This window comes from Rutilus rutilus (genome assembly GCF_951802725.1).
Source record: "Rutilus rutilus genome assembly, chromosome: 9".
Classification (NCBI taxonomy): Eukaryota; Metazoa; Chordata; class Actinopteri; order Cypriniformes; family Leuciscidae; genus Rutilus; species Rutilus rutilus.
In genome coordinates, this window is record NC_140223.1 from 7,131,476 (window position 1) to 7,149,623 (window position 18,148).

Sequence of the window (18,148 nt, forward strand, 5' to 3'; positions counted from 1 at the left end):
GGATCATTGAGACCCCACGAGGTGAGATCTTGCATGGAGCCCCAGTCCGAGGGAGATTGACAGTCATGTTTAGCTTCTTCCATTTTCTAATGATTGCTCCAACAGTGGACCTTTTTTTCACCAAGCTGCTTGGCAATTTCCCCGTAGCCCTTTCCAGCCTTGTGGAGGTGTACAATTTTGTCTCTAGTGTCTTTGGACAGCTCTTTGGTCTTGACCATGTTAGTAGTTGGATTCTTACTGATTGTATGGGGTGGACAGGTGTCTTTATGCAGCTAACGACCTCAAACAGGTGCATCTAATTTAGGATAATAAATGTGGAGTGAGTGGAGGTGGACATTTTAAAGGCAGACTAACAGGTCTTAAAGGGTCAGAATTCTAGCTGATAGACAGGTGTTCAAATACTTATTTGCAGCTGTATCATACAAATAAATAGTTTTAAAAAATCATATATTGTGATTTCTGGATTTTTTTTTTTAGATTATGTCTCTCACAGTGAACATGCACCTACGATGACAATTTCAGACCCCTCCATGATTTCCAAGTGGGAGAACTTACAAAATAGCAGGGTGTTCAAATACTTATTTTCCTCACTGTAGTAGACTTCTCAACCTTCAGGTGTTTTTCAGAATTTATGTTGAAGTAAAGTTTTTCCCATACTGATCAAAGATGAATGGTTTTGTTCATTAGATCAGTTTATTCTTCATAATTGCATGTACTATCAAAACACAATGTGGGAACTACAATACTACAAAGACACGACCCATCCTGACAGATTTTGCAAACTTACCACTAAGAAAGAAACAGATCATTATTTACACTGCAATAATTATTATTTGAAGTTTCAAACACTCTTTTAGTTCCCTGATCAAACAAACAAGCCTTTCTAGTTCTAGAAGAATTTCACCAAATTCACGAAATTAAAAAAGATGATATTGTGCTTTTGGGAGCAACTCCATATTTTGTCCAATTCACAACCTTTACTTGACAGTATTATACATGAAAACCAAATGTTGCTCACGACTTGTGCAGGTCTGAAATGAACTTTTTCACTCACCGGCAAATTTGGCTACAATTTTTTTTTAAGTTAAAAGTAAAAAGTTACCGGCCATTCATAACTTCTACTAGCCAAAAAAACTTAAAATAAAAAAGCCAGCCTAACTACATCACAGCTTATATATATATATATATATTTTTTTTTTTCAACATAATACTCAACCCATCCTCATCCTTTTTACCAAAAATGTGTTTTAGGTGGACAGATCAATACAGTACAAAGAACATAAAAAAAATGTAGAAATGTAGGATGTTGGAAAATAGCAATGTGTCTTCTGTTAACCAAACACTTTTTAATCTTCACTATTGCTTCAATGCAAATTAACAAGCACACCGTTATTTGTTGTGTAGTGACGTGTGTGTTCCAGTAAGCCAAATATGAGCAGATTCTGCGCAGTACGCTGTATTTAATATATCATGATGACTCACGAGTTGAGTATTTGCGCTAAATCTGTGCAGATTTGGCTTACACGAACTTCCCCAGCAAAGTGAGTAAACACAAAAACCCGCCAAATTGGCTAGTGATTTGTCAAGTATATTTGTATAGCGCTTTTCACAATACAGATTGTATCAAATTTGTCAGCGTTACCCGCCACGGGTTATTTTTACCTGCATTTGGTGAGTTGGCGGGTGTTAATTTCAAACCCTGGACTTATGATATTTGTTCATGTGACTGCGAAAACTACATGAATGTTTAAAACTCTTCTCACACTGAGTGCAGTCGTACGGCTTCTCTTCGCTCATGTACTTTCAGTGTTCTCAACTGAGCAAAACTCTTGTCACAAGATGAGCACTTGTAAGGCCTTTCTCCAGTATGAACTCTTTGGTGCCGTTTCAGTTGGCCAGATGCAATAAAGCTCTTCCCACAGTCACAACACACATAATCTCTCACGTCATTATGTATTTTCTGGTGCTGTTTAAAATTATCCAGCCTTGAAAAACTCTTTCCACAGAGAGAACACACATAAGGCCTCTCACCTGAATGAACTTTCAGGTGTTGTTTTAGATCTGATGATGCATGAAACTCTTTACCACACCGATCACAGTTAAATGTTTTTTCTCCGGAATGAATACGCAGATGTACTTTCAGGTTTCCAGAATGAGTGAAACTCTTGTCACAAGATGAGCACTTGTAAGGTCTTTCTCCAGTATGAATTCTTTGGTGCCGTTTCAAAGTGTCAGCTGCAGTAAAGCTCTTCCCACAGTAACAACACACATGATCTCTCACTCCATTATGTGTTTTCTGGTGTACTTTTAAACTGTTCAGCCGTGAAAAACTCTTTCCACAGAAACACACATAAGGCTTCTCATCTGAATGAACATTCAGGTGTTGTTTTAGATCCGATGATGAAATAAAATCTTTACCGCACTGATCACAGATAAATGGTTTTTCTCCGGAGTGAATGCGCAGATGTTTACTGAGATTTGATGCTTGAGAAAATCTTTTTCCACACTGAGTGCATGTATATGGTTTCTCTCCAGTGTGAATTCTCATGTGTATGTTAAGGTATCCTTTTTGACTGAAACTCTTTCCACACTGAGAGCAGGAGTGCAGCTTTTTGGCTTTTGTTTCTTGAATTTTAAAGTTGTGATGTTCCTCCTTAAATTCCTCCAGTTCTTGTCTTTGCTCTTTCACTTCCATTCGATCTAAAATAAACATAAAATTAGAATTAGTTAAAGTGAACCCTGATTTAACCCCTTAAACCCAAAGTGTACAGCCGGCGGTAATTCATAAAATTCATAAAGTAATTCATAATTACTAAAACAATTCGCCGGCAGTGCGAATGTGAGAATGTCCAAATGTAATGTAATGTAATGTATATTTTCAAAAAATGTATAAAGTGTCCTATCAAACGATACTAACCTTTTGACTCTCCTTGCTATAGTTTTGGAGTTATGAGTCTTTAGTTTTGTGTATGTCACTCAGAAAACATCTCTAACACGCCCTCAGGGCTTACGGGTTAATAGCAGAAAGCAACAGAGATCAAGTGTCAGACCTTTGATGTGCCAAAGTCTAGTTCTGTCATTCTCTTGTTAATATGATCAAAATGAGTTTGACAACTGTTATAGCCTACAAGATTATGATTAAAAGTACATAAAAGATGACGATTAAAATTATATAAGCATTTCTATAGAATTTTTCATTCATATACTGATTATTTTTTCACAGCTACCAAAGCAAACAACAATAAAGCTGCAAGCAGCCTCACAGGGGCCAAGCCTTCCAATGGTTCCATGGGTTCAAAAAGTAGTTAAAAATACTTTGCTTTCAAAACTTTAATAACCAAAGTATTCTTACTTCTTAACTTCTTACCTCACAGAAGAAATGAGTTCATCCAGCTGCTGAGGTTCAGTAGGTAAAAAGAGAATGAACTCAAAATGAAGATTTTTTATATAAATTTGCTGCATGTTATATTTATAGAGTTCCTTTCTCAGATAGACACCATGTCTGGAACTAAAACAACTTTTCCACCACTTACAGCCACAGTACCTCTTGCGGTCTGGGCATGTGCCACACAGGATTCGAACCAACGACCGGAATGGTTCAGGATTCGTGACATGGTTTAGCAACTTGCGCCACTCAGAGGATGTGAATTACAAAGCTGCAGAGGAGAGGCTTCAGTGTAAGAATGAGCACACAAAATCATGTTAACGAGATTAGCATGCTAAGCTATCTTAATGCTAATGTAGCTTATGGTTATCCTGATAGCTGAAGAGCCACACTAGAAAGAATGGCATCTGGTTAGCATGCTAACCAATTATTATGCTAAGCTAACTAGCATAAGGCAACAAACACAGGCTAGGTCAACTTTGCAGATGAATATCTCGGGAACGGTAGGCTAGCGAATATTCATTCTTTTCTATGCAGCTTGGTCCAAAGATCATCTGAGCAAAAATTGGGCAAAATTGAGCAAGATTTGAAGGAGGAGTAGCGAAAAAACTGTTTACCATTTGCTTCAATATGGCGGACAGTCACATTCTTGGAAAATGACAAATAGGATATCGTCAGAATCGGCATAATCCAAGGAACATAATGACATAAAGAAATCAAATTTTGACCTGTTTTCAAAAGTTATAAGCATATTTGCAAAACACCTTATACCTCTGGAACACTAGGTGGCGCTGTGTTCAAAGTTCTCAGGTACCTTCAGGCCATACTAACGATGATCCTTACCAATTGTTGTGCCGATATGTCAAATATTTTATAAGATATTGCAATTTATGACAAAAATCAAAATGGCGGATATGTGGTTCATCCAATCCTGGCAAAATCGGTATCCACGGATTCGACATGACTCAAGGAATCCATAGACACCAATGTTATGATTTTCTGACAAACTGTTCAAAAGATATTGGCCAAAATAGCCATTTTTCATATCTCATGACCCGTAGGTGGCGCTGTTCCCAACTTTGGCATGGACCATCTGATCATGCTTCCGATGAAGCGTACCAATTTTCGTTTCGATTGATCAAACTTTGGCCGAGATACAGCCTCTGAAGCAATTTTGGGTCGACCTCTTTAAAGCCCATGTTGCAGGTTAACCACCACTGTCGATGGGTACATAAATCACTCAAGATATGTATATCGTTTGTAAAATGTCTCAAAAATGGTCTTAAAGACCAGTTTTTTACGTTTTTGGTATTAACGGGTTTTTTTCCGCAATTCGGTGATGACGTCACGTTGGGGAGAAGTGGAGGAAAGGTAGCCTCAGCCTAGTATTATGGTGCGTTCAAGCCATCTCGTATAGATCGTATTTAGCACTTGAACGCCACCACAATGTCGTAAATACTTAAAAATTAAATGCATGGTCCGAGGAGAATGAGTGGAGAGTTGGTGAAGTGTCCTGGTGAGTTGCTATCATTTAGCAACGCAACAATGAGCACTGGAGCTAGTCTACGAGCAGCAATGCACAATAACGACACATTTTTTATTTTATTTTTACTGTCTTTGAATAGCACCGAGTGAAAAATCAACGTTTTCTTTATATCAAGTGGCAGTGATCATGACGTTATTTCAGATAAGTACCGGTAACCTTTGTCATAGTGTCGTAGTACTGGTAAACTTTGTCTTTGTCATCTAGAAATAGAAGGCATCATGCTAGCTATATGGGCATTTCTAAGCGTTTATCTCTTCCTCCGGTGAAAATGTTGTTGCAAACGTAGCCGCCGCGTGTCTGTCACTGTGTTTGGCAGGTGCTTGTGTGGGCGCCGGCGGTGCCGTCCCATGGAAACTGCGTTGGAAAGCTTTAACGTAACGTTTGCTGTAACGTTAGGGAAGTGAGTGCGTTTTGGTCGCTGGTCGAGGAGCTCACCCTGCGACCAGATGTGACGTGCCTCACTCAGCATCCAGAGTTTTTACACCAGCACAAACACAGTAGTTCACCATTGTCAATCTACCTACTATATATTTCTATATATTTATCTATCTAGCTGCTAGCTATCTATGCCAACGTTATGCTATCTGGCTGTCTGCCTATCTCTCTCTATACTAGCCTATCTATCTATCTATCTATCTATCTATCTATCTATCTATCTATATATCTATCTATATCTATGCTTTTATCTATTTATCTATAATCTGCGCTATCTGAATACTCTCGTCTGCTACTCGTCTCTCTAATCACTCTTAATGCTCTCAAGGCAGGCTTTGGTAAATTCTCTCCCCAACGTGACGTAATGCAATGCATTGTGGGGGAAAGGAGAGTCGTTGCAAACCGCTGTAAGATAGTACCTACTTTTTCGTATTATATTCCGTTTTGTGATACCCAACAGCATAAAATACAATGGATAACAGTTTAAATGTTTATTACCAACAAGTAAATTGCACAAATTCGTTGAAAAATTAACCCTGCAACACGGCCTTTAAGTTTGCGACACCATAACTTTAGAACAAAGTTGAATAAAAAAAATCTGTTCAGTCATTTCTGTGCGTCTCAGTCCAAAGATCATTCGAGTAAATTTTCGTCAAAATTGGACAAATTTTGAAGGAGTAGCGAAAAAACGTAATACTGTACTTTTCAAAATAGCCACTACTGTAATGGGCGGAGTCTTAATGGACTATATTGGTTGTGATCACCATGATGAGAGGAATCAAGTGTACTAAGTAGGGCTGTCATTTAAAAAAAAAAATTCTGTTCGATTTTTGAGACATAAGTGTTCATTGAATCGATTGTAAAATCGATTTTCCATGTCTAAAGACGTTTCCATTTTAAACGCCAAATATAGGCAAATCCACGGACAACTAACAGGCATTAGGACGAACGTAAAGAGGGCGCTTGAGACGCGCACAAGTCAGCAATATTTCTGATGATTTATGGGCGTGAAGTTTCGTGCATAATGACAAGGAGTGCAACATTCTCGAAAAACAATAAGCAGAGTGGACTGCCATAACATCAATGAAAAACATTACTGCAGTCTTCAACATGGCTGTGTATACGATTAGAAATGTCAAACAAATTTCGACTATGCGATTGTAGCCCGTAGTTCGAATCTGTATCTGTATGCATGAGACTGTCTGAATACCGGCAGAATTCACATTTCTGTAGTAAAAAGAGACACATAATGCAGAAGTATAATTTGCTGTTATGTGTGTTTGTCACAGTTGCTGTGTGACGCGCATTCGCTGCAAGCGTATTGTGACGAGCTGGACGCGCTCCGAGAGAAGGCCGATAAAATCGATTCCCTGTTTTCGTTTTCGAAACTTGTGTTGGTTGGTCTGATCGATTGTGCAATCGATTTTCGAACATAAAGTGACAGCCCTAGTACTAGTAAAGCCCTAGTAAAAAAGTTTCATTTTTCTAATGGTTCAAAAGTTATAACCATTTCAATGTTGAATTTTTGAACTGGTGGTGGCACTATAGAGTTGGTCCTAGAGACTCAAAAATTGGTCCAATTACTATTCATTACCATCTCTACAAGTGTAAAAAATTATTATAATTATCATTTTCCTATGTTCCGTTAATAGGGCTGCCATTGACTCCCATTCGGGAAAAAAAATAATAAGAAAACTAACAGATACAATAGGGGCTATCCCCTTTGGGGCTTGGCCCCTAATGAAGAATCAAGAATGGACACCAACCTATTTGTTCCTCAGTATCTTCATGTTTTATTCTGGATGGTTCTGGATCACTCATGTCTTCAATCTCCTCTTTAATAAACTCCATCTTTAACAGTCACACAGATTTCAGCTGCTACTCCTGGAGTTTGTCCTTCTCTTGTAGGATGATGGGAATATTCCCAGTATTTACTGGTGAATTGTTGTGGGATGGACACCAGATCTGCCAAATTCAAAGAGAGGTTACTGAATTACTTTACTTACATTTAAATTAATCGAACATCTTTTTTTCTGATAGAAATATATGGGTGCAGTTGGATTTAAAAAAAAGGTTTGTTTAATGCTTGTCCAAAGTCTGAGAGAAATAACAAGACCATCATGTTTAACTGAGCTGCTGAAAAGCCTCTTTGTCTCCAATAGTTCCTGTTTTCACCTCATTCACAGGGCTTGATTTGAGGAGGGAGGCAGAAAACATTGTTGGAAAAAATAAAATAAAAAGCACCCCCTCTGTAAAACAAACCACCATCCCCTTTAGATTAATAGTGTTGTGTATTATGTTAAACTTAACATGTAAATAAAATGTTAAAATTATCTAGGCTATATGATAATTAACAAACTATAAATAACAGTGACTGACCAATCAGAACTCAATATTGTAACGCGCCGCGCACAGTTACGCCAGAGCTCTGATTAAAGCAATCTTTCATCATTTTTCACACTTGTTCAAAATGGTCAGAATAAAAAACTATGAGTTCTGTTCATACTCCACTGATAAATCTGCATAAACCATCCTGAAGGGGTGGATTGGAATCCACTGCTGCTTCAATGTATATGTAATGAGTGATTATAATCAAGGTATTAATCAATACTTTTCCTTCTAAATATCAAATGAGTTGAATGACTTCTCTGGAGATTTTACTTTGTTATAGAAGTTACCAGTGTTATTACTGAAATGTTCTTTTCATGTATTCTTTAATGTCAGTATTTGATATCTGAATGTAGCTTGCTTATTTAGCCCGGCTTCCAGAAATGAAATGGGGACAAGTTTTGTGTTTGAGAAAGGTCTTCAACGTGTTAAAACATATAGGGATCATTGAAGTCTATAGTTTAAGGGACCATTTCTTTGTTAAAGCCTATATTTTCCATTTAGACTAAAGTGTCCTATCCTGAGAGAAAGAACGCATGATGTTTTGAGACGAGACTCCTGTTTATAGTTAGAGCCTGGCCAAATCCAACCTTGGAAAAGCTGTGTGTCGGTGTGTGTGTTAGTCTTCTTGCTTACAGGTTAAGGAACCACTGGCATTGTTGGAGATTGACTGAGTTGTTGTTCGGGACATGCTGGCACCCAGCAACCAAAATCTGCGACCTGGAAGGTCATGACGTGCCTGACTTCAGGGTCCGATTGTCAGCTGCATAATCTATGGAGATATGCTTCAGTTTATATGTTTATCTATTTCTTAGCCAATGAGAATCATTCAACCTGTAAGCAATGACGTAGCTTAGACCTTGGAAATGGTATAACTGCTGTGATCTTTGTAACTGTAAGCGGGGCGGCCTACGAACTCCTGTGTGAGTCTTGAAGCTGACTTCTGCTGATGAAACTGCAAACTATCTTCAGTAAAACTTTTCTTCAATTTTTTTATAATTCTGATGCTGGGTCTTCTTTCAAACATCTGGTCCTTGGGTCCTAAACTGTTAACCCCTAACAATCCATTCAAGCCAAAGCTAACAAAGGCTGTACCGCTAATTGTTCGACATTAGCACTCAAGCTGCTAAAGTTCGAAAGTGCCAGTTTTGATGGAGTTTCTGGCTGTTTCTATCTAGAATATTATCATTTTTATTCAGAATACAAATAATGAGTGTTTGTGACTGAGGGGTGAGAGAAAGAGAGAGAGTGCATTTCATTCAGAAATGATAACCTCGTTCTTTTTACCAAGCGGCAACCTCATGAGCAATGGCCTCCAGTTCAGTAATATTCTTGGGTTTGCGTGCTGCAACCGCCTTCTTCAAATCCCACCAGAGATTTTCTATCGGGGTCAAGCCAGGTGACTGTGATGACCACTGTAGAATCTTCCAGCACTTCTCCTGCAATCAAGGTGGAATTTGACGTATTATTGGGATTATTGTCCAGTTGGAAGGTCCAATGACGCCCAAGCTTCAGCTTCCTCACTGACAGCATGACGTTTTCTCCTAGGATTTCCTGATACCTCAATGAATCCATCTTGCCTTCCACATGCTGCAGGTTCCCAGTGCCAGATGATGCAAAGCAGCCGCAGAGCATTACCAAGCCACAACATGTTGAACTGTAGACAGAGTGTACTTTTCAGCATATGCTTCATTCTTCTTCCTCCAGACATACTGCTGATCCAAAAGGCTGAAAAGTTCCAGTTTTGTTTCATCGCTCCACAGAACAGAAACCCAAAACTTCTGTGGCTTATTTTATATGATTTTGAGGAAATTGGAGCCGACTTTTCTTGTGATTTTGGGTCGTGTACGTCTTGGAGTTCTGGCATGTGTTTAGGACGCGCCTTACTGTGCAGCTGAAACCTCAGAGCCTGTGGCCAACAAGTCTTGCTGCAGGTCTTTCGCAGTCACTCGAGGGTTTTTCTGAACCTGCCTTCTCAGAAATCTGGTTGCAGCCATTGAAAGCTGCCTTTTTCTGCCTCGTCCAGGTAGTGTAACCAGTGTTCCGTTAACTTTGAACTTGTAAACTATGCTTTCAACTTTATCTCTAGGAACATTTAGTGCCTTCGCTATCTTTTTGTATCCTGTTCCTTGTTTACGAAGGGCGATGAAATTTTCTCTTATCTTTTTGGACCATTCTTTTGACTTCGCCATATTTCTAACTTGCAGTCAAACGTGACACTCAACAAACCAAGCCAGATCAGATATTTCATGTGTTCTAGCTCAAGCAAACCTAGTGCAACTAATGAAGCCCTTGATTAGTTGCATCAGGTGTGCTTAACACAACACCTTTTTTGCAGATTTCTGCTGTTGTGAGGGATTCTATTCAGGGGATTGAATAATTTTGAAACTGCAGAAGTCTTTAAAAATTGCATTTTCAGTTAAATTTGGGGAAACCACTTGAAACATTTGTTGTGTTGAGCTATTTCAATTACTTTTGATTTGTTCATTGCAACCAGCTTAAAGTATGTACATTTTGCCAATAAACCTGATTTGCAATGGGAGTTGAATAATTTTGATTGCAACTGTGGCTAATTTTGCCCTTCATAACAACTGTGAGGGGGGTGAATTTTTTTATGACTCATCCGTTTAAATTATATTAAGCCTTAATGTTCTGCATAATTAAGGGCTGGCCACTTGAACAACAGGTGGATTGCAGATGCTTTCACTCACTACACGCCGTTTGTCTGCTGTCTGTTAGCGTCATGTCACCTCAGCTAATCCCACCTTTACGCCCATTTTCGTTAATCCGAGAGTGACGTGCTACCAAGATGGCGACAACCGCCCACTTTGGGCTTCAAAAATGTTCTTCAGAAACCTACGGGTGACGTCACGGACACTACGTCCTTTTTTTTTTTTACAGTCTATGTTTTTTACTCTTAATTATCTAATGTTGGAGCTTTAGAGCGCTGAAAACTGGGGCTAAAAAATCAGTGATATTTGGAACTCATTTATTGAGTTTTTTTTATTATTATTAAAAATATATGTTGATAATGATTCCCTCCGAATGCATCATTTTCGGTAGTTTGATATCACTTATATAATGAATAATGTCCATATTTTTCTACTCTTTAATACAATATATAAAAAGTTTAAGGTACAGGAGCACACCTGTACAATTATCATTTTGTGTCAATATGCTGAATTTAGGGATAAAATCATACCCTATATATTGTCTTGTTATATTGTATTGACAACTCATCAATTAAATATTTACCATCATATATTCTGCATAATTGGACGTTTTTAAATAAATACTGACAAAAAACGGTAAAAGTTTTAGGGCTGGTCAATATGATTAGTGATGGTTAGGGTTGGTTACCGAAACCGGGCACCGATACGGAACCCAAGTAACCAGTATGTAACCGGACTGAATCAAAACGCAGATTTCGGTGCCTCATTTCGGTGCCACTTAAATGCCTCAGCTGTCGGTTGAAATATCTGCCCTCTGGTTTTCCGAAACGAACGTAAGAAACATCATCACCACATGTGATTGCTAGTTAACCCTTTGACGTGTTAATGCTTTAATAACAAATAATTTATCGGGAGCATTTATGCTGATGTGTGGGTGGTGGCGACACGTACAATACTTTTTTGCGGGCAGGAGCGGGACAAAACATGAATGTTGCGTGCAGGACAGAATCCTGCGGGAAAAATCCGTCCCGCGCAGGTCTCTAGTTGGACAAAGCACGTACGTGACAAATGATGTCAGAAAAGCGTCAGTACATTATAATCGGTTATGGTCTACCAAAACTAGGGCTGTGCCGAGGGACGATATCATCGTCCATCGTGATGGCTGACCAACATCACGATGGAGAGCCACCATCGTGATGCCACGCCCCCCACCCTGTCAGACCAGCTCAGTCTCAAGGCAGTTCGTGAAAGGTCACGTAATTTTATCTATTGATTCGTGTACACCAGTGGTTGGGAACCTGTGGCTCGCAAAACATACCTGGCTCTTTGGCAAAAATCATGTGGTTCGCAAGGTCTCTCACCCTTTACCAACAAACGACAAAAAAATTAAGACACATCAACAGAGATCGGCTCGCTGCAGAAAAAGCAGCCAATTACAATTCCCTTGTTGTAGAGCCTACCAGAGTTAATGGAAAGTTTATGATAATTATATTCAAGTTGTACCAGCAAAAGTGGTGTTCAGTGCTGTTCGCGAGTGTCACGACTCACCACAGCAAACAACTATCCACTTACGTTTCTGTGGTAAGTTGCAACCTACAACTCCTGCACTGGCATTCAAGCAGCTGCAGCTTGTTTAAGATAATGGCGAAAACCATTTTAGAACCGCAGCGAAAATGTAAAAGTAGGCTATATAAACTTTAATATATCCTTTTATTGAAACGGGTGCTTTGCTGTGCAAAGAGACATTTTGAAACATTTCACCCGCTGGCCGTTGGTAGGCTACTTTCACTTTTGCCGCAGAGACCCTTTATGTCCTATAAATGTGTCATATTTTTAATAATCCGCGCAGATTTCAGTTGACGATTCTGTTTAAAGTTATTAATAACAAAACATTAATGAAAGAGAACGAAAAGAGCAGGATGTACTTTATATTGAAAAACACATTGTTTTAGGCCCCGTCCACACTACTGCGTTTTCGTTTAGAAACGGAGAATTAAAACGAATACGATCTCCGTCCACACCAGCGTTTTAGCTGCGTATTAGAATTGATCTCCGTCCACATTAAAAAGACTGAAAACGCAGATCACGTGACCATTCACCAACACTGGGCATGCGCGAGCCGGTGTAAACGCAACTTCATTGATAAAATGATCCCACCATGCACTGGTTCTTCCCGGGTTAACCCAAAACCGACGCTCCATGTACACGGTCGATACCGGGAATTGTCAAACGTAAACTATTTTATCGGGAATTGTCAGTTGCACACGGGAATTGTCACATTGTCACTATTTTACCGGGAATTGTCACAGATCGCTCGAATAATAGCTTGCCTCCGGCGCATGTAGGCAGTTAGCATTGTAAAATGCAGAATTTACTTGCACAACAGCTGCTAGAAAAGATATAGCCTACGCCATGATTGATGACACCCAATCAGATCCGAGCGTGAGCCTCTACTACGTCATCGTTTCTAAAGTCCTCCGTTTTGACCCGTCCACACTAAAACGCCCTCCGGAGATTCAAAACGAAAAACGGGTCGGCAGCGTTTCTAAACTTCTCCGTTTTGGGTCTCCGTTTTTGTCGTTTTAGTGTGGACGGGAGGTGCAAACGTAGCAAAAGGTCTCCGTTTCTAAACGAAAACGCAGTAGTGTGGACGGGGCCTTACTGTAAACATCGTCAACTGCCAATTTAGGGGACATCGCCCAACCCTAACCAATACCGAATCGTCCTTGTTTACATCGCGATTAGGGATGGCGAAAACTAAAAAAAACTTACATCATAGATGATGTGCTACTACTGTATTTAAGCACTGTATCACACAAGTTGCAACTTACATCTGTGTCATTCTTTTTGGTGAAATGGTCCCACACACTACTTTTCTTTGCACGCTTCATCCTGTCGTTTGCCCTGGCTCTAACCTGGAGTGTTTTAGCCTGTAGCCTTTACTTTTCGCAAACCTTGTGAGCGTGCGAACCCAAACGCTGTGACCTCGCGCCAAATGTTTTTATTGGTTTATTAAGTACAAGCAGGCGAGTTATGAAAAATTTAGTGTGAGGGATTTGTTCACTTCACACAAAAAGATCTTGGAATGAGATGGCTAACTGTAGTAGCGTTTAGTCCACTGTCTACACTAGCCTAATTTAGAGATCACTTTCTTTTTTTTTTTACCGACTACCGACAACTTTGATAGGTTAACGTTGATACGGTCAACATTCGGTCAAACGGTCATCGGTTAACATCCCTAATCGCGATGCATCCTAGAAACGATTAATTTCGACACCCTTAAAAACTATATCGAGTCCAACCTTTAGTTTAAACTGATAATAGTTTGTTTAACTCACTGTGGCAAGCAGGGCGAGTCAGAGGGCCTTGAGAGAACGGTGGCGTGATTACTAACTGGCGTCACCCGCCCGCCCACCCGCCCGCCCGTATCTCATGGAGGAGCTTCGGAAGCATAAAAGGAGGAGCGCAGACAGTGAAGGACGAGAGAGGAACAGTCCTGGACTTTTATGTTATGTTTTGCTTATGTGTGTACGGCAGTCGTCCGTGAGGGGCTGCCACCTTTACTTTGATTTATTGTATGTTTTATCATTAAAGTGTTTGAATGTTCACCAGTTCCTGCCTCCTTCTTCATCCCGAGTTTCGGCACCAACGAAGTATGTTGTTATGGGAAGGAGGAGGCGGGACCCGGCATAACATGAAAGTCCATGCAGCAATCAGCTATCATGCAGCAGCTCTTTTGCCACTCAGTTCGGCTGAGGGGTGTGTGTTTCGGCGGGAAAGTGACGTCAATGCATACTAGGGCCGCAACAACGCGTCAACGTCATCAATTACGTCGACTATGAAAATACGTTGACACGCATGAAATGTGTTGACACGTCACACATTAATTATTTACGTTTAAATATCGAGTAATGGCAGCTTCTGCTCCCGCTCATGGTTAAAATGACAGACCATGATCATCCAAAGCATGGGAATACTTTAAACTACGGCCGAACAGAAAGGTGCTTTGTTCACTATGCAAACTGTGCCCCATTCGGCGACAATCAAATGGACTTTAATTTATAACTTAAACTTCAATCTTTCAACGAAGCTTTCAGTGCATTTGCCAGTTTTTAAAAGTTGTGTATGCACATGTAGACTAGAGACCTGCACTCCCGCGGGACCCAACGCAACAGAGTGCGGTGCGGGAACATAGATCTGATGGCCGAGTGCGGGCGCGGGTGGTAATGCACTCGTGTGTGTGCTGGTTGCGGGAGAATAAAACGATTCACGGGACTCCTGCAAAATAGAATTATAAATTTAACATCTAAAAACGAATAAATTGTCATTCATCTGTTGCACAAAAGCAACAAAAACAACAAAAACAAAATAGAAACGATTTACAGGCCAGAGTCTCTATCTATTTATAAGATGTTTGCAGCGTTGAACAATGTAGCCAATCACAGACATATGTGTTGATTTCTTGAACGCAATGGCCAATCAGATGCATTTAAAACAGAATCCCCTCACCGCTCAAAATTGACTTTTTGTTCAGTGCTGAATTCTGGATACTGGCAAATCATCTGATTATAGCAAACAAAGTGTAGATATTATGACAGATTCATTGTGCAGCCAGTTTCATTGATAATAACTGAGGTTTGTGAGATCGCGATGAACTGAGATGTCAGCTTTTTAGGAATTATTAAGGGAGAAATCCATCCCGCGCAGGTCACTAACGTTATATTTACATTAACAGTAGCCTAGGCTGCAATCTAGTGTATGTGAACCTTTTTGCAGATAAAAAACAAGTGCATTTTCGGACAAGTTAATGGACAAGTTAATTGAGTAAATCCCACTCCCACTACGGTAATTAATAACAGACTAAAGTAAACACATTTCCTAAATAGGCCTGTGACTGTATCTTACATTTTATGAAATAGCACCATTAGTTAAAAATAAAGTTTAAAATGCTTCCTGTTCGCATATTTCATAATAAAATGACAATTACCCTTTCTGAAATATTTTTTTTTTGTCATCATTCATAGATTTCATGTTAAAATAATATACAGATGCCCTACCCTCTTCAAAATATAGCTGATATAGTGTTGTACTTATTATTTATTGGAAAGTTTGCCAATGGATAAATCAGCTAATCCCAAAACTAATCATTAGATTAATCGGAAAAATAATCGTTATACTAGTCGAAGAAATAATCGACAGATTAATCAACAACAAAAATAATCGTTAGATGCAGCCCTAATGCATACCCTCTATTCGACCCCTGCTTATTCATTATTTTATGGTGATGTCCAAGAACTTCTGTAATTGAACACATTAAACACATTTTATTGGTGTCAACAGCAGGGCTCCAGATTGCGAAAAAATTATAGCATTTTACGACCATTTTTCCTGCTGGTGCGACTATTTTGATATAGGTAATGCTGGCGCAACCACAACGCTGCCCAGCATTACATGGAAAACGAAATAAAAAAGTGGAATGATACTGCGCTACTCATGTGAGCTTCACGGACCGTTTATTAGTTCTGACCAATAATAGACAGTGCAGCGTCGCGACCTACTCTGATATTTTTAATAGATGTGATATCTTTTTAATACATAGGCCTATAATTAACAGATATTTAATATCTGTGTTGAATGATTTGGACAGTCCTGGGTTTCATCAACAAGGTGTGACTAAATTGATTGAGTGGTGTGAGAATAATGCTCTTGTCATTAATACGAGTAAAACTGAGGAGATTGTATTTGGGTCTGCATCTGATATAATGCCTGTTTTCATTCATAAGGAGAAAATCAGATTGGTTAAGACATATAAATATTTAGGAGTGATTATAGACGATATGTTATCTTGGAAAGATCACATTGATACTCTCTGTAAAAAAAAAACAAAGCAGAGAATTTACTTTCTTCGTCGTCTTAGGTCATTTGGAGTAAGAAAACAGATTCTTCTGTTGTTCTTTAGGTCTGTGATAATGAGTATACTGCAATATTGCAACTCTATTTGGTATAAGAGTTTGTCTGTAATGCTAAAAACAAAGTTGTTTAATCAATTAAAAATTTGATTTTTGAGAAGCCTCTTGAGAAGCTTTATGATTCAGCCTATCATAACAATTTGCTAAGGCTGGCTAATAATATAGCTTCTAACCCTATGCATATCCTACATAATGAGTTTGAACTACTACCATCAAAGCGGAGATATAGAGTCCCCAGATTTAACAAAGTGAGGCTGAAACACTCTTTTGTGCACCAGGCTATCTTAGCGTTGAACAAAAACACTTAATCAGTTATCAAGAGTATTGCGAAGGTGTTGTAGATGCATAAGTGTTGTATTGAATGTATAATGTGTGAGGTTTAAGTGTATGCCGATGTAGAATGTATGTTGGATGTTGTAAACATAGACACTGTTATGCAAGAAAAATTGCAGACTTGTCTGACAATGAAGTATAAAGTAAAGTACTCGATCACACGACACCGTTACTACACAGTGCTGGGAGATTCAGTGTTAAAATCCATTGAATTCGCCACATAATTAATAACATCGCAGAGAGACCCAGTGAGAAACATTCAGATTTGGCACAGAGGTCTCTGTTATGTCATATTTAAATGTTATTTTTAATGTGATGACTGAAATATTTTTTTTTGTTCATCCTTCAAAGACGGTCCCCATTTACAAAACTAAAAGGTTCAAGATTTAGGAAAACTCACACTTATTTAAAAATAAAAAAAAGATGAAATTACCATTGTAACTATGTGGTTGTTGAGGAGCACTTATTAGCTATCTTCACTCCCTTATATCTATTTTGTCCCTCGTTTTGCTTTTAAATGAATATTAAGACAATATGAACGATAATAATTAAAGGTAATTTGATCTACACCTCAAATTAAGCTCAGTGCTTTATTGTCAGCTCAACAGTATTACCACTTTCTGTAGAACTTAGTGGCTCTGGTGCTGCTGCCCTAAAATGTTAATCTGGAGCCCTGTGAACTTAAAATGAAACTGCACATTGTAATTTATGGACGTTATGTCTATTTTTTACCAAGGCACTTGTAAGTAATACAGTCAAAATAGGGGAAAATGTAGCCTGTGCTCCTAAAAAATATCTGTTATGGGCTACAACAGCGTTACTAGTAAAAACTGTTAGTCTGGAGCCCTAAACAGAGTCTGTGAACACTCTACCAACATATTATTATTACACTCTAATAATAATAATAAACCAGGACACAAAGCATTTCATTACACTGGCACATAAACACACAAACTCGAGCTGGTTAATGTTAAACTCTGTAATCTTGTAACATCTCTCACCTGCAGACTGGAGATATACAGCATCCGAAGAAAATATTCCACATTTGTCCTTCATTCACGATCATTAACAGCGTCAATTTCAGCCTCAACTGATGAAAGTTTAAGCTCGTCTCTTCTCATCTCTCTCGCTTCTTCTTCTGTGCATCCTCAGTGCGCAGACTCAGAGTGTCATGTTTCTTAAAGGGGCCGCATATTCTGAAAGTCCCCGTGAACCGGAAGTTGCAACCGACTTTTTTTCAATGTTGTGACGTATTTCCCAGGGGGCCAATGTTTCGGAAAAAATGGAAGCTTCCCCGGGCGCCACCATTGATTAGCAGACCATCACCTGCTGTTAGCATTCGATTGACTCCCATTCATTTTGGCGTCACTTTGACAGCGAATAACTTTACATCTGAGGCGTTTAAAGGTGCCATCCTTCA

At 39.1% G+C, this 18,148-nt stretch overlaps 1 protein-coding gene across 3 annotated transcripts; it reads right to left on the reverse strand.

Moving 5' to 3' along the window:
- Positions 1-1,200: 1,200 nt before the first annotated feature.
- LOC311297540 (uncharacterized protein) lies at positions 1,201-17,870 on the reverse strand. 3 transcript variants are annotated; one of them, XM_084419874.1, is made up of 3 exons: positions 17,730-17,870; positions 7,133-7,331; positions 1,201-2,700 (listed from the first exon to the last, which is right to left on the reverse strand). In XM_084419874.1, the coding sequence occupies exons 2-3, from the start codon at positions 7,215-7,217 to the stop codon at positions 1,760-1,762; spliced, it is 1,026 nt and encodes a 341-aa protein (XP_084276000.1). In that variant the 5' UTR covers positions 7,218-7,331; positions 17,730-17,870; the 3' UTR covers positions 1,201-1,759. The 3 variants fall into 3 exon arrangements, with proteins under 3 accessions (XP_084276000.1, XP_084276001.1, XP_084276002.1); XM_084419875.1 differs by lacking the exon at positions 7,133-7,331 and having other exon boundaries at positions 1,207-2,700; positions 17,730-17,858; XM_084419876.1 differs by lacking the exons at positions 7,133-7,331; positions 17,730-17,870 and adding an exon at positions 2,918-3,055 and having other exon boundaries at positions 1,207-2,700.
- Positions 17,871-18,148: the final 278 nt, after the last annotated feature.